At 40.2% G+C, this 20,217-nt stretch overlaps 1 protein-coding gene across 1 annotated transcript in view; it reads right to left on the bottom strand.

The window, feature by feature from the left end:
* The window catches only part of EFHC2 (EF-hand domain containing 2), a 56,338-nt gene that overhangs the window by 16,357 nt on the left and 19,764 nt on the right, over positions 1 to 20,217 (bottom strand). The window contains exons 5-10 of the mRNA XM_053970468.1: positions 17,594 to 17,848; positions 15,977 to 16,087; positions 15,509 to 15,647; positions 6,935 to 7,100; positions 5,736 to 5,878; positions 1,479 to 1,675 (exon numbers count right to left, since the gene is read on the bottom strand). Coding sequence (XP_053826443.1) covers positions 1,479 to 1,675; positions 5,736 to 5,878; positions 6,935 to 7,100; positions 15,509 to 15,647; positions 15,977 to 16,087; positions 17,594 to 17,848 — 1,011 coding nt within the window. The remainder of the gene's footprint in view (positions 1 to 1,478; positions 1,676 to 5,735; positions 5,879 to 6,934; positions 7,101 to 15,508; positions 15,648 to 15,976; positions 16,088 to 17,593; positions 17,849 to 20,217) is intronic.

The raw sequence follows: 20,217 nt of genomic DNA, 5'->3' as shown, positions 1-20,217 counted from the left end.
AAACAATCTTCCAGCTCTGATCTTCTCTAGTAATTGCTGAAGTCGTTGTGATTTGAGAATGTGATCTGCTGATGGACTGAGGCAAGCTTCTGGAGCTCTAGTCAAAGGATATGAGTGAAGCACCTACCTCTGGGAGAATCAACCTTTTTTTCCTACCAGCTGCATTAAAACCTTAATTGAGCAAAGAACCTTTCAAAGGTTCACTGTCTTTCAAAATTCACTTTAATGACATATTTTTAATGTTGCCTCTTCCCATTTTGCAGATTTTATATTGATACTATACAATCATTCAGTCTGGAGAACTAAAGTCTCATCCATTTGATCCAGGACAATCAATGCAAACAACATTCCAAAGAACATTTACAATCTAAAGATGAGCTCTGAATTTTGGAGAAAAGGCTTGGTTTTGATTCTACCAGGAAGAGAAACCATGCAGCAGGATAGAAACACACTGGATTGCATTTTTGAGGTTTCAGCTTTGTATGTTACTGCTTTAAGCATTTAGCAGCCTTAGCATTTTACATCCATAAGCATTTTGCAGATCTTCCTCATTGTTCCAGGGAAGGCAGATGGTGCTAGTCCACATTAATTTACAAAAAATTGCACCATTCTGCTAAAGTATAAAGCAGCAGAAGCACCCCAGTTCACAATTTATTGCTCTGCCCTCTGAAGGCAACAAGAAAAGACAATAAAACTCAATAAACACTGTAAGCTTGAATTCTTGACTGGGATATGAATTTCTAATATTACAAGGGAAATGTTTTGGTTGAAAAATGTGTATGAACCCAAAAAATCAAATTAGGACATAAAATAGCCTCATCAGTAAGACTAAATTGGATGTGTCCATGTCTTGAGTACTGAACACTGTTCCAGTCTCCACATCTCACAGTTACTTTGCAAGCACAGACTAAAAAGGCTGAGACTCTTACCTGCACAGGATTAGGCTGAGGGGGAAGAATGTCTTAGATTCACAAAATTATAAAGGTGGTGCATAAGGTGAATAGCATCTTCCCCAAACCTCAGAACAGTATAACTGGCCTTGAAACTAGTAGGAGGCTGGTTTGAAACAGATAAAAGATACTTCTTTTATCAGATATTTGTTTTTCATAGCAGGCAGTGAACTTTTCAACCTACTACCACAGAAAGTTGTGGAAGCTGACAGTATCTGTAGATTCAGCAAGGGCTAGATCAACTCAGGGACAAGAGGTTCCTGAACAGCCTCAAGAAGGAATAGGCAGGGATATCCCTTGTCACAACCCCTGATGCAGATGGAGTGGATTCTGAGAAAGGAAAAGGGAATGTACAGTAAAGAGTGGCCAGACTTTCCTGCACTCCCAGCTGGCATCCCCTAAATCCATTGCAAGACAGAGAGCACTGGGCTGTGAGCCTAGGGTGAGGAAACGATAAATAATTCTGAAACATATATGGATAAACCACAGTCCTGAGAGATAAGAGAAATTAACAAGAGCCTGCTTCACCTCATTTGCATTCTTCTCCATGTAGTTGAACGTGTATTCATCAGCATCCACCAAAAGAAAGTTGTGACCATGGAAACAAACTCTGGCTCCAACAAACAGATCCTGAGCCTTGTAGTATTCAGATGGCTCACTCTTAAAGAGTTCCTGCCCAGGCTTCTTAATGCGACTTCTTTCCAGGAACTTCCCACCAGCTATCCCTATGAGAATAGAATTTAAAATAATTAATTATGTCTTTACTTGGAAAAAAACACACACACAGACAAAAAAACTCCAAGTCATCAGCAAAAAGACACCCCAAACCAGATTATTTGTATTTCAATACCACATTTTGTGCTCCAATTTCCTGTCTCAGAACACTCTCTTCGCCTCCCTCTCACTGTTAAAAGGACTGTCTCTGCCAGTGTCCACAGCATTGTGGAACAGTGACATTGTGCACATTCTGTGACATGTCTCATTTGAATGCCTGCCAAACACCCTCCCTGCTTTGCTTTTCTTTACAACAGGACAGAAATGTGCCTCTTCAAATCGTTCCCATAACCCTGTTGCCAGCCTTGGAACTGGCCCTTGAGAAACCTAAGATCCAAACACTAAGATGCAGACAATTATCCTTAAACTGTTAAAAGCAGAAAAAGGAAAATAAAAATCACAGCTTAAGAGAGCGCTGTCCTACGAAGATTGTGGATTTTGATGTACTTTAATTCTAACTTCCTTTAAAGGCTTTTTTAATTTTTTTTAAAGATGTAGGAGTGACATGATACTGTCTTCCACACATTGTTCTGCCAATGAAATTTAACTGTGATCTGCTCTTTGCTTTGTGAGGTGGGTATGTCACATGGCTCCTTTTCACAGTATAATGATTTCTTTGTGTCACTAGAAACTGCACGAGGTACTCAAGGGTTGGTAAGATGCTAAAAGGAACATTTCTCTTTCCTGTTTTAACTTCTGGTGTACCACAGGACTGCACTGCATGTACTAAGCTTTCTGGAAAACCTTCTGTCATGTGTTTAGTTTCACTGGGATATGTGCCCTACAACAACTCTGGGGTTTGCTTCCTGTTGATATTTCAGCTTCCAAGCCAAAAGCTAAAATCTTCCTTTAGTAACATTTAATGACACCTTAATATCAGGTACTGATGCAAGTCCAGTAAAAAAAGGCTGATGAACAGTGTAATCAAATGCCTTATATAGTCAAAATTATAAATGATTGTGAAACCCAAAGTACTTATTAAACCAGAGTTTGGAGCAGATGTCTGTCTTAATTGCTTTATTAGCACCATAAAAGACAAAAAAAACCCTTCCACTATGGTAATCATCAGATCTTGCTTGAATCAAAAAACAATTCAAATCATTAATGTGACTCTAATGTTAACACATTCCTTTTCACCCAGCTATAAAAACAAATAAGAAATTTTTAGGTTATATAATCCTAGCAACTGTTTTCAATATTTAATAGGTCTCTGTAAGATAGGAAACTCACTCTTGCCCCTCTATTTCCCTGCAATCATGCACTTATATTGGAAACCTACTTCTGTTCCATAATGGTTTTTTAAATGTTACAGGTTAATATATTACAAGTGGTATAAAGAAAAATGTCTCAAAATATCTCATTAAATTAGAGATTTTACACTGAAACCTGATAAGGAGTTTTGATGGAAATCTACAAAAGCCAGGCTTAAAGCACAAAATAAACACCACCACGAAAACCCTCTTCCATTAAGATCAGATCAGAGTCTGCAGGTGTTTGTACAGCTGTTGGCTGGGTCTTACACTGAGTAAAAAAGGGGTTGTGATCTTCTTCATGGGGAGCCAAAGTTCTCAGGCTTTGATCCCCATCTCAAGAAGTGCTTCAAGATGTCCAGCCCTGTGAATTTCATAGAGTTTCAGTGTTACTAATATTAGAGTGAAGTACTTCTCTGAAACCTTTAGATTGCTGAAACGAGAAAACTAAGAGCAACTTACTACTTCCCTTTTAGGACTGGGATTTAAAGCATTGGGATTTGAAGCATTACTTACCAATTTGTACCAGTTCATGTAAATAAAAAGGTAACAATTCAGCCCTCTGAACCTGTGCATAAAAGGGATGGCCAAATTGTTATTTTGGATGTCTTACTCCTTTTCCTTAGCCACTATTACCTGACCTCTACAAAGCCTTCTCATTCTTAACACAGAAGAAACTCATTCACTTTTCCTTCAGACATGATGAAAATGAGGGAGGGATAGTGAGAGAAAAGAAGTAGAAAGAAAAGGAAGGTGGGAACAAACAAACTTGTGCAGACACAGGCCTTTTCCCAACTGCTGCTCTACCTCGTCCACCACATTCCTTGCCTCTTCAATGCTGTTCTCACTAAACTCTCCAGTGGCCAGTTCTCAGCACATCCTTTCATTTCACCTTTCTACCACCTCTAAAAGTCACCTACTCCATCCATTTTAGCAACCCAGGGAAGTTAAAAGTCCACTTACAGACACATGCCTTTCATATGTGCCTTGAAGCATTTGTTACTATTAGTGGGCAAATTTGCCCATTTATTTTTTCACATTTTATTTGACCAGCAGTGTTCAATGGACTTCCAGGTGAAATCCCAGCACATACTCTCATTCCAAAATAAAAGAAGGGCAGGCAGCAATCTCTGGCCTGGCACTCATGCTGCTGATGGCTTGACCAGCTAACCACATCTGCTCTGCAGTGCATGGTTTGACCCTTCTCTGGGTGCTGCAGGATAAATCTGGAGTCTCAGGTCACAGCTATTATTACTGTGTGTTCAAGGCTCTTTGGGGCCTTGTCTAGTTGAAATGGTGCAAAGGAGAACTTGAAGTGACTGAACAGGCAGTACACATGCTTGGGGTCCAAGATTCAAACTGTTCCCTGGACTTCTTCAATTTAACAGTGCTGCTGTAGCTCTAGCACCCTTGATGTCTCTGGACATAAAAAATGCCAATCAAACATGTCATTCATTGGTGGAGAACTGAGCTGCTCTCGAGCCTCACAGCAACATTATTAATGTTATAACATGTTATAACATGTATTAAATAGATACATAAGTGTGTGCATGTGTATTTAGCTGCAACAAAAGATGTTGCATAAATTTTAGGCTGCTGGATCCCAGGAAGTCAGAAAAGTATTGATAAGAAGACACTGCTGCCATAAAAGTGATAAATCTTGATGCTGTAGTGGGGCAGGATTAATTGGGAATGCTTATCGAAGTCCTAAGGAGATACTCTACACCTTAACAAAACACTTCTGAGAGAATTGCTTGTATTTTATTTGGGGTTGAGGTCCCTAATTATGCACTCATAATGAATGTTAACTGCTTGAAACTGTTGCTGAAGATAGACAGAAAGACATTAATCACTCCACCAGGGTCATGCTTAGCCAAATTTCCCCCGACTCTCTGAACTACAGAATGACTTCCCAACATCCTTCCCACTGCTCTGCCCTTCCATCCAGCCACAAGATACTTCAGGAAAACAAAAAGATGCTTGAAAATCACAGACTTTTTGTATTCTCAGCTGGAGGCACCCCAAAACGGACAATAGAGGCCAAAAGAATTTAAACACGACAACATTTGGTGACCATGCTCCAGCAATAAGATAAATGTGCTCAAGGAACTGAGAAGTAACAAAGCATTTATTTGTCACTTCAATACTGTCAGTTTGGCTCTTGGAATACAGTTCAGTATTGTACACAAACACGCATCCAGACTCTAGCACAGGGCAATTTCCCCTCTTCAGATGCTCAGCACTCCATGATTTATGGTAAACTATGTTAGAAAGTGTCACAGCTGTTTGGCTTTCATGAGCTGCTTCTATACAATGGATGCTGTATATGTTTCATAACACAGTTTTGCAAAACAAAGGATTTAGTCTTTCATTCTTGATGCCTTGCATTTCCTATCCCTATTTATCATCAGTTACAATACTATTCCTGTATGTTATCCACAACAAAAGCAAATGTTTAAAGGTCAGATTTTCAAATTAAAATGTAATAAAAGTTCTAAGGTATTACACTTGCAGTTCCCAAAGGATATTGTGAAGTACTGCCATGCAATGGACAATGTAATCCTGAGTGAGGAAGATCATGAATTACTGTGACATCCAGCTATGCAAGATAATGCAGCAGGCTGCTGATGTAATTCCCATTGCATTTAAAAATCCATATCCCTGCTTCTGCTACTGCCGAGTCTGGCCACAATGTTTACTGCAAAGTCTAACCAAGTGAGCAGGGGAACTGGGGCTGATTAGAGACATTGCTACATCTGACCTGAGTTTCTCTCTGCATATTCAAAAATGGCAATGGTGTCATCACTCAGGAAGAAGGAAATAATGAATTTGCGATCCTTGTCCACGGTGTTGTCCGTGATGAGTTTCGCCCCATAGCGCAGTATGTTGCTGTCCATGCCATATCTAAAAAAGCAAAGAACAGGTAAGAAATCAAAAACAGAGTGTGAGAAAAAAATTCACCCCTAAGAGATCCTTCTCCTGAGTTTTGTAACATACATTAATTGTGTTATTACTGCACCAAGAAGGAAAATGGCATAAGATTCACTACTTTGTCAAAAACCATTTTCAGCTTAAATTAACAGAACCAGATAGAGTCGGTCAGACAGAAAGGAATAATTTTCAGGGGAAAATTACTTCTCTGCCACAGGTCTGGAATTAATTTTTATTCAAGTTGAGTTGCAAATCAAGCCCAAAGATTCTTTCCTGAAAATTTGTAAAGGAAGAACACATTTAGGTATGTATATTTTCAAACCAAATTCTGAATAGCAATTCATACAAGGATTATCTCCCACAAATTCAGGTCCACCTTACTAGCTAGATATTTATTATTAGATGACCTTACTAGCTAGATATTTATTAAGTGATTGTGTTTTAAATAATTTGCAGTGTCTGTATACACACTATCAATACATTCCCAAGCCTTTTCTAACTGCTTTCCTCTTTTACAAAGATTCTCCAGGTGAATCTTTAACAGGAGACTTTGCTTTTTTGCTTTGGCTTCAACAACTGCTGCTTAATAAACCATTTCATAATGGAAAGTAAAGCGTTAAAGCTTTAGTAGTGCTACAGTAAACTGCATAAAATTCAGCAGACAAAAAAAAAGTAAGTATCAGAAAGTCAAACAAAAACAAATCTGTGTTGGTCTGCTGGATCATCCAAAATTCCTGACTAATGACTGCTCTAAGATTTCTGTCAAACTCCCACTGAAGACAGCAGAGGGAAGGAGGAAGAGGATGGAAGGGTGATAATATTTGCCTTCTCCAAAGAGAAATTTTGCAGAGTTTGCAGAAAATTGGAGTACCATGTCACTGACCCAGGCCTCATGCACCTGTCCCTTAAAAGTCTGATGAGCTGTATATTTTGCTGACAAAAAAACCAAAAAGGCGTCCCCACATAACATTTATCTCCTTCACAAAAATACTATTTTTAAAAACTGAAATTATTTTTCACACAAAATACCTGTCTTTCACCAGGAATTGCCTGTAATCCTTGTGGACAGGCTTGATAACCACACCCTTACAGGAGCTCAAAGAATCTTCTTCAGAACCAAATCCATTATAAGGAGGAAGAATTTTTTCTGGTTTTGCGGGTGGTGGCGTCTTATACTGAATTGGGGTGAAATCCACTGCAGCAAAGAGAGCAAGACTTATTTGTTACCGCTGTGATGAAGATATTTTACCAAGGATTTAAACTTCCAATATGAATAGCTATTAGCCTACTTCTGTAACAGACCAGAGATCAAAGTCAAACCAGGATCCCTCCTACTGTTACAGGGTAGAAAAAGACTCCATAGAGCCAACAGCAAAATTATTTCTTCAAGGATTTCAGGATTTCAGCTATAATCTTAAAATGTTTGAAAAAATATCATTAAGATACACAGGGAAAAGGAAAGACAAATACAGTTTCAAAATGGGATAAAATAGTAAATTAAAAATTCTAAATTAATTTTTTAGTTTCATCCTTTGAGACAACATGATTAAGTAAACAACTGTCTTATGAGTTTCCTGCCTTGTGCTTTTGGTCAGAGGAAAAAAAATACATAAATAAATAAAATTTTATTCATTATTTAAAACATACATATATTAAAAGTCCTTGGTACACCAAAGCAAATAACTTCAGCCCACAACTCACTATATCCAGAGTTTTGGGAAGCTTTGTTTTTCCTCATTTTCCCCAGACTCAAGTCTTGTCATGCAGTGATCAGTGGTCCTGACTATCCCAGGTACACAGGAGCTGTCCTGACTGAGCAGAGGCGTATCTGGTCAGGGACAGGCACTCAATTCCCACAGAGGTACCTCCCAAAAGTGCTGCTTCCCTGATTCTCATTACTTTTCTCTTGGTGAAACTCTTGTCCCATTTGGCCCCTTGCTGCACCCCTGCACTGCCCTTCTGCTGCAGGACAGCTTCCAGTGTGTTCACATAAAACTTAACAGAGGAGCTCAGTCTGCTGCTTAAATGAGGCTCATGGAAAATGGAAAGTGGGAGAGGAAAATAAGGAACTTGTATATGGGAGAAAGCAAATGGGCAGATCTGTGGAAAAAGAAGACAAGAGCCACAGGAGCACAGGATAACTCAGGTTGGACAGGACCTTGGGAGGTCTGCTCAGCACAGGGTCTGCCTCAGGTCAGAGGAATATAAGAGATAGGAGAACAGTGTATAAAAGTGGATCCCATGAAATAAAAGTTTTTTTCACTTTAAAACTTAACTTGTCTACTCAGAAGAGAGATGGATAACCTAAACTTGTAGCATGGGTTTCAGTGCAAAGAGAGGAGGGTGACAAAACTGCTGTCACTTTGAACACTGAACTGGTTTGTGATTAAAATGTTTTAAACATGGCTATATCAGAAGATCAAAGCACAACACTCCTAAAATCTGACTTGCCTAACAGCAGTGTGAGTTGAAAAATAAAGCAAGCATTCAGATGTCAGAGTTTTTCTTTAGCCTGAAAACAATGAGTTCTCCTTTAGCCTTTACCTCTCAGAAGAATATGGTCTGACTAAAAAAACTGATACTTTCACCTGAATCAGTCAAAAAGGGTTTTTCAAAACCACACCAACATTCTTCTCCATGTGCCCTTTCTGGGACTCAGAAGCAAAAAAGGCCAAGCCCAAAGAAAGACCATTCAAAAATCTTCAAAATAATTTTCACCATGAAAGAGTATGTATGTGTAAACATGCACCAAAATCACAGACTCATAGGATCATAGAATGGTTTGGTCTGGAAGGGACCTTAAAGATCACCTCATTCTAAACCCCCTGTCATGGACAGGGCTACCTTCCACTAGACCAAGTTGCTCAGAGCTCCATCCAGCCTGCCCTTGAATAACTCCAGGAATGACAGAATCAATTAGATTATCTGAGATCATCAAGTCCAACCTATGACCAAACACCACCTTGTCAATCAGACCATGGCACTGAATGCCATGTCCTGTCTTTCCTTAAAAACCTGGTAGTGACTCCACTGCCTCCCTGGGCAGCTTATTCCCATATGTAATCACCCTTTCTGTGAAGAATGTCTTCCTAATGCCCAACCTAAACCTCCCCTGGAGCAGCTTTAGACTGTGTCCTCTCAACCTGTCACTGGTTGCCTGGGAGTAGAGCCCGAGCCCCACCTGGCTCCAACCTCTTTCAGGGACTTGTAGGGAGTGGTAAGATCCCCCAGAGCCTCCAGGCTGAACACCCCCATCTCCCTCAGTCACTCCTCACAGGATTGTGCTCCAGACCCTTCCCCAGCTCTGTTGCCCTTCTCTGGACCTGCTCTGGATGGGGCATCTGAGATTTCTCAGGACAATCTGTTCCAGTGCCTCACCAACCTCACAGCACAGAACTTCCTCTTAATATCTAATCTCAGCACGCTCTCTTTCAGCATGAAGCCATTCCCCTTGTCCTGTCACTCCAAGCCTTTGTATAGTTTCTCTCCATTTTTCTTGTCTGTTCTCTCCAGGTCCTGGAAGGCCACATTTAGGTCACCCCAAAGCCTTCTGAACTGCCCAATTCTCCAAGCCATTGTCCATAGGAGAAGTGCTAATCAGCTTGGTGCCTCCTCTAAACTCTTTCCAAAAGTTCCATGTCCTGGGACCCCAGGGCTGGATGCAGCACTGCAGGTGGGGTCTCAGAAGAGTAGAGCAGAGAGGCAGAATCCTCCCTTCACCTGCTGCCCATGGTGCTTTGGATACAGCCCAGCACACCCCTGACCTCTTGGCTGAGAGGGCACATGGCCAGGGCATGTCCAGCCCCTCATCCCCCAGCGCCCCCAAGTCCTTCTCTGCCTGGATACTCTGGATCTGCCCATCCTGCAGCCTGGATTGATACTGGGGATTGCCTTAGCCCAGATGCAGCACCTTGAACTTGTTCTTATTAAATCTCATGAGATTCCCGTTAAACTCCATGAGATCCCCTATTTCCTAAGCATTCTTTATGACCAAAATACCACATTTTCACAGCTGCACAGCGTGTGCTTGACACAGGCAATTCCTGATACCATAAACAGGGAGCCTATAAATCGGCATAGATGGAGCGGGGAAGCAAACCCCGATGCCTACAGGCGCTGAGCACCGCAGATAGCACACAGGATACCCCGGCGAGATTCCCGCTGGATTCTCCGCTAGATTCCTGGCTGGAATGCCACTGAATTCCCGGCAAGATTCCCGCTAGATTCCCAGCTGGATTCCCGCTGGATTCCCACTGAATTCCCGCTGGCTTCCCCGCTGGATTTCCGAGTCCCGCGCCGGGAGCGGCACCGGGAACGGCGGCTCCGCGCTCCCACAGCGCCACCCGGTGGCGGCGCGGCGGAGGCGGCGGGGGCTGATGCTGCTCCTCCGCCCGAGCGCTCGGTTTCAATCAGGATCGTGGAACGGCGGATTTTGGCAGACACAAGCCCCGCCTCTCTGCTAAGGTGTCACGGGTCCTGCCAGAAGCGCTCGGGGTACCGGGGCACCCTGGCCGCAGAGGACAAGAAGCTCCTGTGTTTACATGCTGGTCACAGTCTGCACATTCACACCCACACACAAGGCATTAACTAAGAGACGCTAAAGCATTTCCCCTTTTGTAAACATTAGCACATGTGGATGAAAATTAGATTTATAAACTAGAAGGAAATTGTAAATTAAGAGGAATAGTGTTTTATCCCTGGAGGATGTGTTGAATACCTCTCAAGTGAAGCTTGGAATAAGTGAAATCCAAAGGGAAGTTCAGCCCTTTGATTCCCATCCCTGAAGTAAAACAGACTTGTGTCATAGAATCATAGAATCACTAATTTTAGAAAAGACCTCTGAGATCACCAATTCCAACCATTAACCCAGCACTGTCAGGTCTACCACTAAGCCATGTCCCCAAGTACCACATCTACACATTTTTTGAACACTTCCAGAGATGGTGACTCCACTCCACTACTTCCCTGTACAGTCTGCTCTACCTTGGCAACCCTTTCAGTCATTAAATGGTTCCTAATATCCAATATATACCCCCTCTGAGGCTGTTTCATCTTGTCTTGTTGCCTGAGACAAGAGACCAACCCTCACCTGTCTATATTCACTAAAAAGAAAAATACAAATATCCAGCCTTGTGTCACCTATATTTTCCAAGATTTTAAAGGATTGTATATTCATATTCTCTCCTGTGAATGAGGAAATTCGGAAAGAAATTGCCATGGAGAAATACAGGTTACAAAACTAGTCAAAAACTCATTTTGGGAACTTGTGAAGAGCCAGCTACCCAAGCTCAAAACTCATTTCATCTTTACTCTGCCACACAGCATTAGAGCAGAATCAGACAGCTGGCACTTTCATACAAAATGCACTTTTCTCAAGGTGATCACTGGTGTTTAAGAAAATTACCTCTGTCCAGTCTAGAAAAGGAATCAATTCTCACTTCTTCCAGGCTGTAACATTTTCAGTGTAAATTTACAGTGGGTACAGAGTAAAGTGAAAGTCTGGGATTACAAATTTCTACTTCCAGAAAGAATAGCACAGGTATTTTTGCCATGTATATTTTCATCCCTTGTTACGGCAGTAACTTGGGGGGTTATTTCACCTCGTTTATCAAACATGGACCACATACTTGTAGATTTCTCAGGGCTTCAAAACCTGAGCGAGATTGGAACAAGCACTGGGAACAGCAAGAAACAAAACAGCTCCAGCCACATCTTTAGCATATAAACAATTTGAAGACAGCAAAGCCTTCTTAGTAAGAAAAACTAAATTCCTCATGAAGAATTTATTGCTAGAGAGGCAGCATTAAACCAGCTTGAATGAGCTTGTCAGCTTTCAATTTCAATATACATTCTGAGATTTTGATATAGAGTGTGAGATTACCTTCTGCCCTCATTGAAGAACTTCAGGAAAACTCTCATGTGTTAGATAAGACCATATTTCAAGGAAGAGCCAAGTGCTATATACTTTGGATTAGAATGATAACTATACTGCATATCAGGGTTTAGAAGCAGGAAAGAAATTCTACCTTCAGAAGAAGAGGACAGGCACCTCTGAGCATTAAAGCCAGGAACAGGAAAGAGAAATCCCACTAGACTTGGACAATATAAAGAGGTGGTGATAACCTGGGGAGATGGCAGTTAGCATAGCATTCTCTATACATCAGAGAAGATGTATGACAAACAGCTGAGACCTTCTAGTGACAGTCTGCTTCACAACTGAGGTAAGAAGTAAAGTAAGAAGGCAAAAAAAAAGCATGTCCACGACTTTTACATGCAGGAATTAGTGCTCACAGAACTGTTCATGCAGCTGAAACATGACAGCGTTTATCCTGATTCAAAGAAAATCTCCATTTACGGTCTTACTTCTTAATGAGTATTACAGTTACCTGGGCAAAAAAAAAAGGAATCTATATATGCACAAGTAAATTTAGAAGCTGCTGCTGTCTCCACCACGTGTAGTGGAGAGGTTAAACACCAGAGACACTGACCTCTGACGAGCCTAGTGAAAATTGGCAGCAGGCTTTAGTGCCCCGCTGAGGGGAAAGCAAGGAGTCAGCTGTTATCCCTGTTATCCAGGAGCAGCTGCCTGGCCAAAAGCACACGGCCCTGCCCCGGCAGCGGGTCAGGGACGGAGCCTGAGAAATGAGGGGGTGGGAGGGGTGGAGAGCCTGCACAGGACAGGGATTGCAGGGTGCTCTGAAAAGCCTCAGCAGCCAGGCTTGGGAGGTGCTGGGACAGGGAAGAAAAAGCTGTAGGAAACCAGATTTTCCTGGTTTTGTTCCATCTTGAGTAATCTGTTATTTAAGAAAGAATACTTTATACTCTATGCTAAGATACTGTATTAAGTGAGAAGGACAAGTACCAGCTTCCCCCCACTGCACATCAGCCTGTTTCCCATTCCAGCAGGGCGACCACAACACCTACATGGCCACAGAGTCTTTTTCTCCTCCTCTGAGGCTGCACTAGCAAGTCTGGACAGGTAACTTCACGCATGAATGCATTTTCTCTTGCATTCATAGTACTTCTAGGTGACAGTAATGCCAAGAGCTTCCTACTGAAGAGCATTAGCTACATTCATCAATGGAGAAACTCCGCTTTTCACAAACATATTAATATAGGCAAACCCCACATTAGAAATATATCATGTTTTTCAGGAGAAATCTAAACTACTCTTCATTCTCCTAAAAGGCAAATTCTGTAGGCAAGAAACTTGTGCTGAAACTGCAGACTCAAAAATAAATGTCAGCTTCTTTAATGGCTTTGGCAGAAGAGTATAAATTGAAGGGGAGTAATATAAAAGCACAACAACAAAACAGCTGGATTGGTGCCATGAGGTGCTGAGAACTGTGCCTTGATGTAAGAACTAATTTATCCACTTGCTTACTCTTGCTCAAGTAAATGGTCTCCCTGGACTGGAACTGCAATTAAGTCCGTTCCAGTTTTAATTGGATGGGAGTGGAATTCTGAGCACTTTGTGGGACTGAGCCCACTGAGAGTACCTTGTACATCCACAGACACACACAAAATGTGTAAATCACTAAAAGGTGAACATTCACTAGTTCTCTCTAAAAGTCTGCTTTTAAGCCAAAAGCTACCCTGGTCTACTGATTTTACTCCTGGTCCCTTCCAGTTAAAAAGTCATACCTACATTTTTTTTAATCCTTGTGGGGAAAGCAGGAAAGAATTTTACAGCCAAGTGTGTGAATCCCTTAGCTCTAACAAAGTATTGTCTGTGAACAAGACAGGTTGCATCAAGATGGATGGTTTTCCATATCAGCCAGAGTCTTTGCCATCATATATGCTTAAAAGTATGTGTAAAACACTTCCCAGTTTCCCAAAGGTCTCAGCTAGAGCACATCTTCATGTGTCTGGTGTCAATGAGGCAGAGAAACTGGAGAGAGCACTGAGAAAAATTATCACAGTTATAAAAGAATGGACTATAGAGAAAGACTGAAATGTTTTCCCTTAGCAGCAAATGGCCTGGGATGGGGGCAGGGGAGTAAGGTTTTGTATTGGAATAATGTTCAGATATGTACGAGGTTATTAAAAGAGAATACTGAGCAGTTATTCCCCAAGTCCAACAGAGATAAGAGAAAAAATTTACTCTCTCAGTTTACACAAACCAGCTTCAGACTAGTTTTTAAGCAGCATTTTTAACTATGAGGTTAGGACAAGATACCTCAGGAGGCAAAGAAATCTCCTTTACTGCAGAACAGGAACAGAGTAGACCACCAACAGTTTTCTAGAATTCTGCACATCAGCAACTTCTGAATTCCCCTAACTGGTAAACCACCTAACTTTAAACATCGAGAGACATAAGAAGTAATTACTGAGCCAGCATTAGAGGAGGGGAAAGGCCTTTGCATTTGTGTATCACTTGGTTGTTTGATCCAGGATGGTCAGCTGCATTTCATTTATTGCCTGCCCTGAGTAAGAAATCCCCATTCTCTGTTCTGGATAATTTGCTCAAACAGAGGATATTGCTGCCAAAAAACAGCAGTGGTTTTGGCTGAAGAAATTCCCAGAGCAGAACCCCCTATTTTGCATCTCTAGAGTTAAATTTGCTATTATTACAGGTAATACCATGGCTATTATATATGGCTTCCTCACACACTGGCAAGATCTGGTTTACTTTGGTACAGACATGCTAAGGTATTATTGAAAAAGTCCTAATGAGAAATATTTTGCCAAATAATAAATCTAGTGTTTGAATGGCAATGCTACACCACTTAATTCCCCCAATGCAGCAGACCAGCTCTGATATACACACACCTATCTGATCACAAGGTAACAGAAATAGTCCGCTCAGGTGTTTTATATTCAGAGTGGCAGGGAAAGGCCATAGTAGGATTCTTCCAACCATCTCTGAATAGCCAGATGCTCAGCTATATTTATTGAATGAATAAACTGACAGAAAATAACTAAGTCATTTCTGCAGGAAGATGTCCATGATGAAACCATTAGCAAGTTTGACTGGGGACATTCAAAGACAGATAAATGAAACCCCCTATTGTTATTCATTTCAGAAATGCTTTTCCATAATGGACATAGTTGCTAAATCTTTCCAGAATTTAGTACTGAAACTTCACAAGATACACATTCTAATGGTCCAGAATACACAAAACTGCATTGTAAAAACCAATGATGTGATAGACTAAAACTGCCGTGACAGAAAATCTTATTATGTGAGGATTCTGACATCCATATAAAATGAAATATAAGGGAGAATAATTGAGCTCATTCTATTTACCCACTTACTATATGCTCTTTATTATTTTCTGACTGCAAACACAGCTATTGGAAGGGGAAAGAACAAGAAATGCCAGTCTATCCATTTGACTGTTTTGTCACTGTAGTTTTCAAATAGAGGCATTAGGAGCAGAACACATACGTTATATGCTAGTTTTCAAGGGAGCAATGTATAAGAAAGCCCTTCTGGATTACCTGCAAAATTACTGCTTTGCTGCTAACAGCCTACAACAGATTGCTATTGCTAAAGGTTTTTAATGAACATGTTTTGTCAGTAATAAAATTTGAAGACAGCTCTGCTGAATTTGGAAGTAGAAAAATGCTCATAAGGAAAGGATAATAATCACTACTTACCAATTCCATACTTTTTCCTGTAATGTTCTTTAGTGAATTCATCACAATCACAAAGTAATATTTGCCTTCCCCAAACATTAATTACTGCCCCTATTTTCAAGTCACTGTCTTTGTAAAATTCCCGATGCACTGCTCCTGTCTAATAAAAGAAGGAACATTTATACAGTAGTTCCATAAATCTCAGAATCACACAACCTTTGTTAAAACCCAGGTCATTTAGTGTGTGTGATTTAACATATAACCTTCAAAGTCCATTGGCAAGTATATTTCACCCCATGTTAAGCTCCTTCACTTTTACAAATGTGGGATTTACATACAGTAAATCTTAGTAGTTCTCATTTGAGCTACTCTCTAGTGGCAACACAATTTCATAAATAACTCTCTTTGTGGCAGAGGATAACAACCATAGAAATTACAAAAACTACGATAAAGATATTCAACAGCTAGAGGCACTCAATAATTTCTGACCTGTAGAACATCCCGAATGTAATAGCCTTTGTTTCTTTCTGACTTTCCCAACACATTGAGCAGAGTGTAATTGGTGACGGTGCCTGGATGATATGGACCAGCAGGAGCATTCTGTGAGGAAAGAGACCAACTCTTCAGAAATATGGGTGACAGTGAAGAAAGAGAACTCTGCTACCTAAGAACCAGCAAGTTTGTTATGCACTGGCTGTTATTGTAGTATTTTCTGGGAGTATTTTTAGTAAATTCTAAGATTCTAGTACTAAACCTAAAAGCCAAAAGTTATATTCCAAAAGCCAGAATGTACATATGCCAGAAGCAGCATTCAGAATCTCACTCTCTTTTGGAAGCAAACAGAAAGCAAAGGTCAGCATACCCAAAGTACCACATTGTTGTCAACATCTGCTCTAAATGATTGGTAATAATTATAAAAACATGCAAAGAACCATCAGAATTGGTCCTATCCACTACACAAACACGAGATTCAAGTCAGCATGATTCTGTTTGCAAAGATGTGGTTTTGTTTCTATTGTTAGTTTTAAAATTACAGAAGTAATTTATCCCAGTAATATCAAACTTAATATATATTGATTTCACATTTTTTAAAATTATGAATAAACTGCTGATGCAAGGTAATTAAAATTAGTTACTTTGTCTTACCATCTCTCCTAACCCCTCAGCTTTTGATTCCTCTGCTGCCATTATCAAAATTTCCAGGAAAAGGCCAGTGCTTAAAATTGCAACATGCACCTCAGTGTTCCAAGGGGTCTGATAGCATAGAGCCACTGCTAAACCAGCATCTCAGAACACAAGACTTACAAGGTGAGAAAAGTGTAATATTTTGCTAGTAGGTTTTTATTACAAAATCTCATGTACATCTATGGTATCACAAATAGATTATCAGTGTTAGAAGCAAAGCAGGAAAAGACTCCCAGTATTTTATTCCATCTGTTGGCTGATGTTATTCTATCATCAGGATCTGTCAGGAGTGATACAGAAGTGTATCCAGATCAGCAATTTTATAATCATAACAGGTTACAGAGGATACAAACCTTTTGAAGATTTCTCTGAGTGGAGCCTTTCTCATGATTAATGCTCAAGAAAACTTATTGATGGATTCCTATTGATTTTAATGGGATTTGTTTAATGTCCCAAACCCAGAAACTCTATTTTAAGAAATCACACCAGATTTGCTATGAAGAGGTAATGTTACAGAATACTAAAACTGACTTTTCCAAAGGCTGCAAATGTAAGTCATAGATCAAATCTGAATTCACCTCATTTTTACATCAGCTTATCAATATTAATTTTCTTGTCTTCTGTTATTGCAGAGTTTTGTTAATACAGTTACCTTACTACATTAATATAGGAGAAAGAAAATCATAAGACATGTCTGTGACTAAATGCTCCTTTTAGTTTAAGCATGGCAAACCTAAAGATATTTTTCCATCACTTATTAATTTACTACACAAGTATGTGTGCAAAACCTAAATCATGCAATTATGATTAATACTCTGAAAACACTTTCTAAACATCATTACAATCCTAATACAGGATTTTCAAATCAAGGCATTCAATATCTCTTAATTAGTGGAAGATTTTGAAATTTTCATTGCTCACCTTTGGAAGCTTATCTCTTTTGAGGAAATATGGAACTATGTCCCGGCCTGAGTTTAATGGTAAAATTTCTCTTATATCAATAGTATCATCAGACAAATAATAACGAAGAACAAGTTCCCGTGGGTCAGAAAGCTGCGATTCCGGGTCATTCCACACACAAGAAAACCCCAAAACTTGTCCATCAAACTCCAGAAATTGTTTCAAAGTGTCAAAGCGCTCATAAGGATGCAAAGGATTCGTGCTCACCAGATGTCTCTGGTAAAGGAGAAATTAAGAGAAATAGGTTTTTAATTATTTACCCCTAAAAACAGGATCACAACTGCATGGTGCTGTCTAACCTTAGAACATGGGTTTAGGATTTTCAAATGACACTACACCATTACAATACATGAAATATGATTTATGCCATTATCAGAGAAGTATTTACAGGGTTGCTGTGCCCTCAGAAAAAAACATAAAAACTATTTTGGATTGGTTTTAATCCTTGTTTTTCTTGCAACAAGGTCCTCTAGATCAGAGAATTGTTAAATTATTTACAGTACAGCTCATATTTTCAAGAAACTGCCTGTGGTAATCAGATGACTAGAACTCCAAATAGCATCACTCTTCCTGATTTACTTCCTTAAAAATGATTTCTTACAGATAATGTGGGGTAAAGAATCAATTTATTCTTTTCCCTTTGGCATTTTCTGTCGTTCAACTTTAAAACATAGATTTTTAACTTTTGATTCATGTTACACAGTTGGCAGATACTGGGTATGTTTGTTCTCCTCTCAAAACACACCCATGGGTCTGATAAGGAACAGCAAATGTTCAACTAAACATATTTTCCAGCTCATGTGACAAGGTGCTTCCTGCAGTCATGGTTGCTGCAAAACCAGTAGCAGTGGGTTAAACTGGGTCCCAGGATGCTGATCCAGTCCAAGGACTGAATTTCTATACTGTTAGTTCACATATATAAATGGTGACCTGAACAGAGTGTTTTTCATAAGTCAAAATCCACATGACAAAAGTGCATTAAAAGGGACAAGATAATCCTTCTCATCTACAAAATTGCTTCCAAAGAAGAATGGTGACAGACATTGACGAGACAATGTGAGCTGAACTGTCTGAAAAGGAAAAAAGTTGACTGTGGACAATTTATATTGTTGTCTAAATTTCTCTTTATTCGCTAACACACCTTCTGGCCTTAAAAATCTGAGAGGGAAAAGAACCATTCTTTCAGAGCATCAAATCTTAAAATTAGGAGAGCAGAACCAAGTTATTTACCTTCCCAGTCCTTCCCTCCTTCCTCACCCTTGAAGATGCAATAGGCAACAAAACACAGCCACAGAACCAGATAACACCATCGTCATCCATGGAATACCACCTCCAAAAATACAGGAGGAATTTCTTCATGGAAAGGGTTCTTAAGCATTGGAAGGAGATGCCCAGGGAAGTGGTGGAGGCCCCATCCCTGGAGGTGTTCAAGGAACACATGGATGTGACACTCAGTGCTCTGGTCTGGGTGACAAGGTGGGGATTGGTCACAGGTTGGACTTGATGATCTCAGAGGTCTTTTCTAACCTAATCAGTTCTGTAATTCTGTGAAAATATGTGTCTAAATGGTTTACTGCACTTTCCACTGGCCTCATTTTCTATCCCATCTTGTTCCTTACCTTCCTTCATACCTTCATTTTCTGGCCATGTACTAGAAGTCTAGTGAAAACCAATTATTTTTGCTCAAAGTAGCCCAGAGCAATCAAAAAAAAAAAAATACCTTCCACAAATTAGGTGGTAATTTTTTTCACACTAAAAGTGAAAGCATAAGGCAGCCAGAATTTGCTAAATTACTTTTCTGGAATTTCTCAACAACTGACAACATGAAGACATAGATTTTAGTAATTTTTGTCTTCTGAAACTCATGTTTCTCAAACCTTTTCCCCCCTCTCCATTCTCTTTGGGGATTGTTATGCCCAATTCTTGAATGTTTTGCTTGTTGTTCAAAAAATTTTAAAACATAAGTGGGTTATGCAGTACCATACATAATGTTGACACAGTCTGACAGTATCAAGATAACTCAGCATGTGTTTATATACACAGCTGTTACCTACAGGGGCTGAGTAAGGGAAAAGAAACCCATGGCCAGGCTGAGTCACCACAACACAGAACCAGATGTATTACAAATGCTGCTTTTCACTGGGGGACTGCACAAGCCTGGCAGCATGAATGAAGAGAAACTAACTTGTTGGCCTGAGAGTGCCTCAGAGGCAGGGAAATTGTCCTACACATCTCAGGCACAAGCACATTCCATTACTGCTGCTGAGACCCGCAGCAGTTTTCTCACTGGGAGCACTGAGGATGCCACAGACACAGGGAGTACTTGCTGCTTTCAGAGGACCGGGCTGGATCTGTCACAACACGCTGCATATTATGGGCCAACAGTCCTAAGAGTCAGGTCAAGTGCCATTTGCACTCATATTAATCAAGAAAACAGAACTGAAAGAAACTTGTCATTATTCACAACAGAGAACATCACTCCCATTACTATTCCCAGAGGGGAAAAAAATAAATAAAAACAAACAACCAATCCAACAACCAATCCAAAGGGGATTCCACATAGTATCTAGGAGTTGTGAGTGAGA

This window comes from Vidua macroura, chromosome 2 (genome assembly GCF_024509145.1).
Source record: "Vidua macroura isolate BioBank_ID:100142 chromosome 2, ASM2450914v1, whole genome shotgun sequence".
Classification (NCBI taxonomy): domain Eukaryota; kingdom Metazoa; phylum Chordata; class Aves; order Passeriformes; family Viduidae; genus Vidua; species Vidua macroura.
This window is presented reverse-complemented; position numbering and strand designations above follow the sequence as displayed.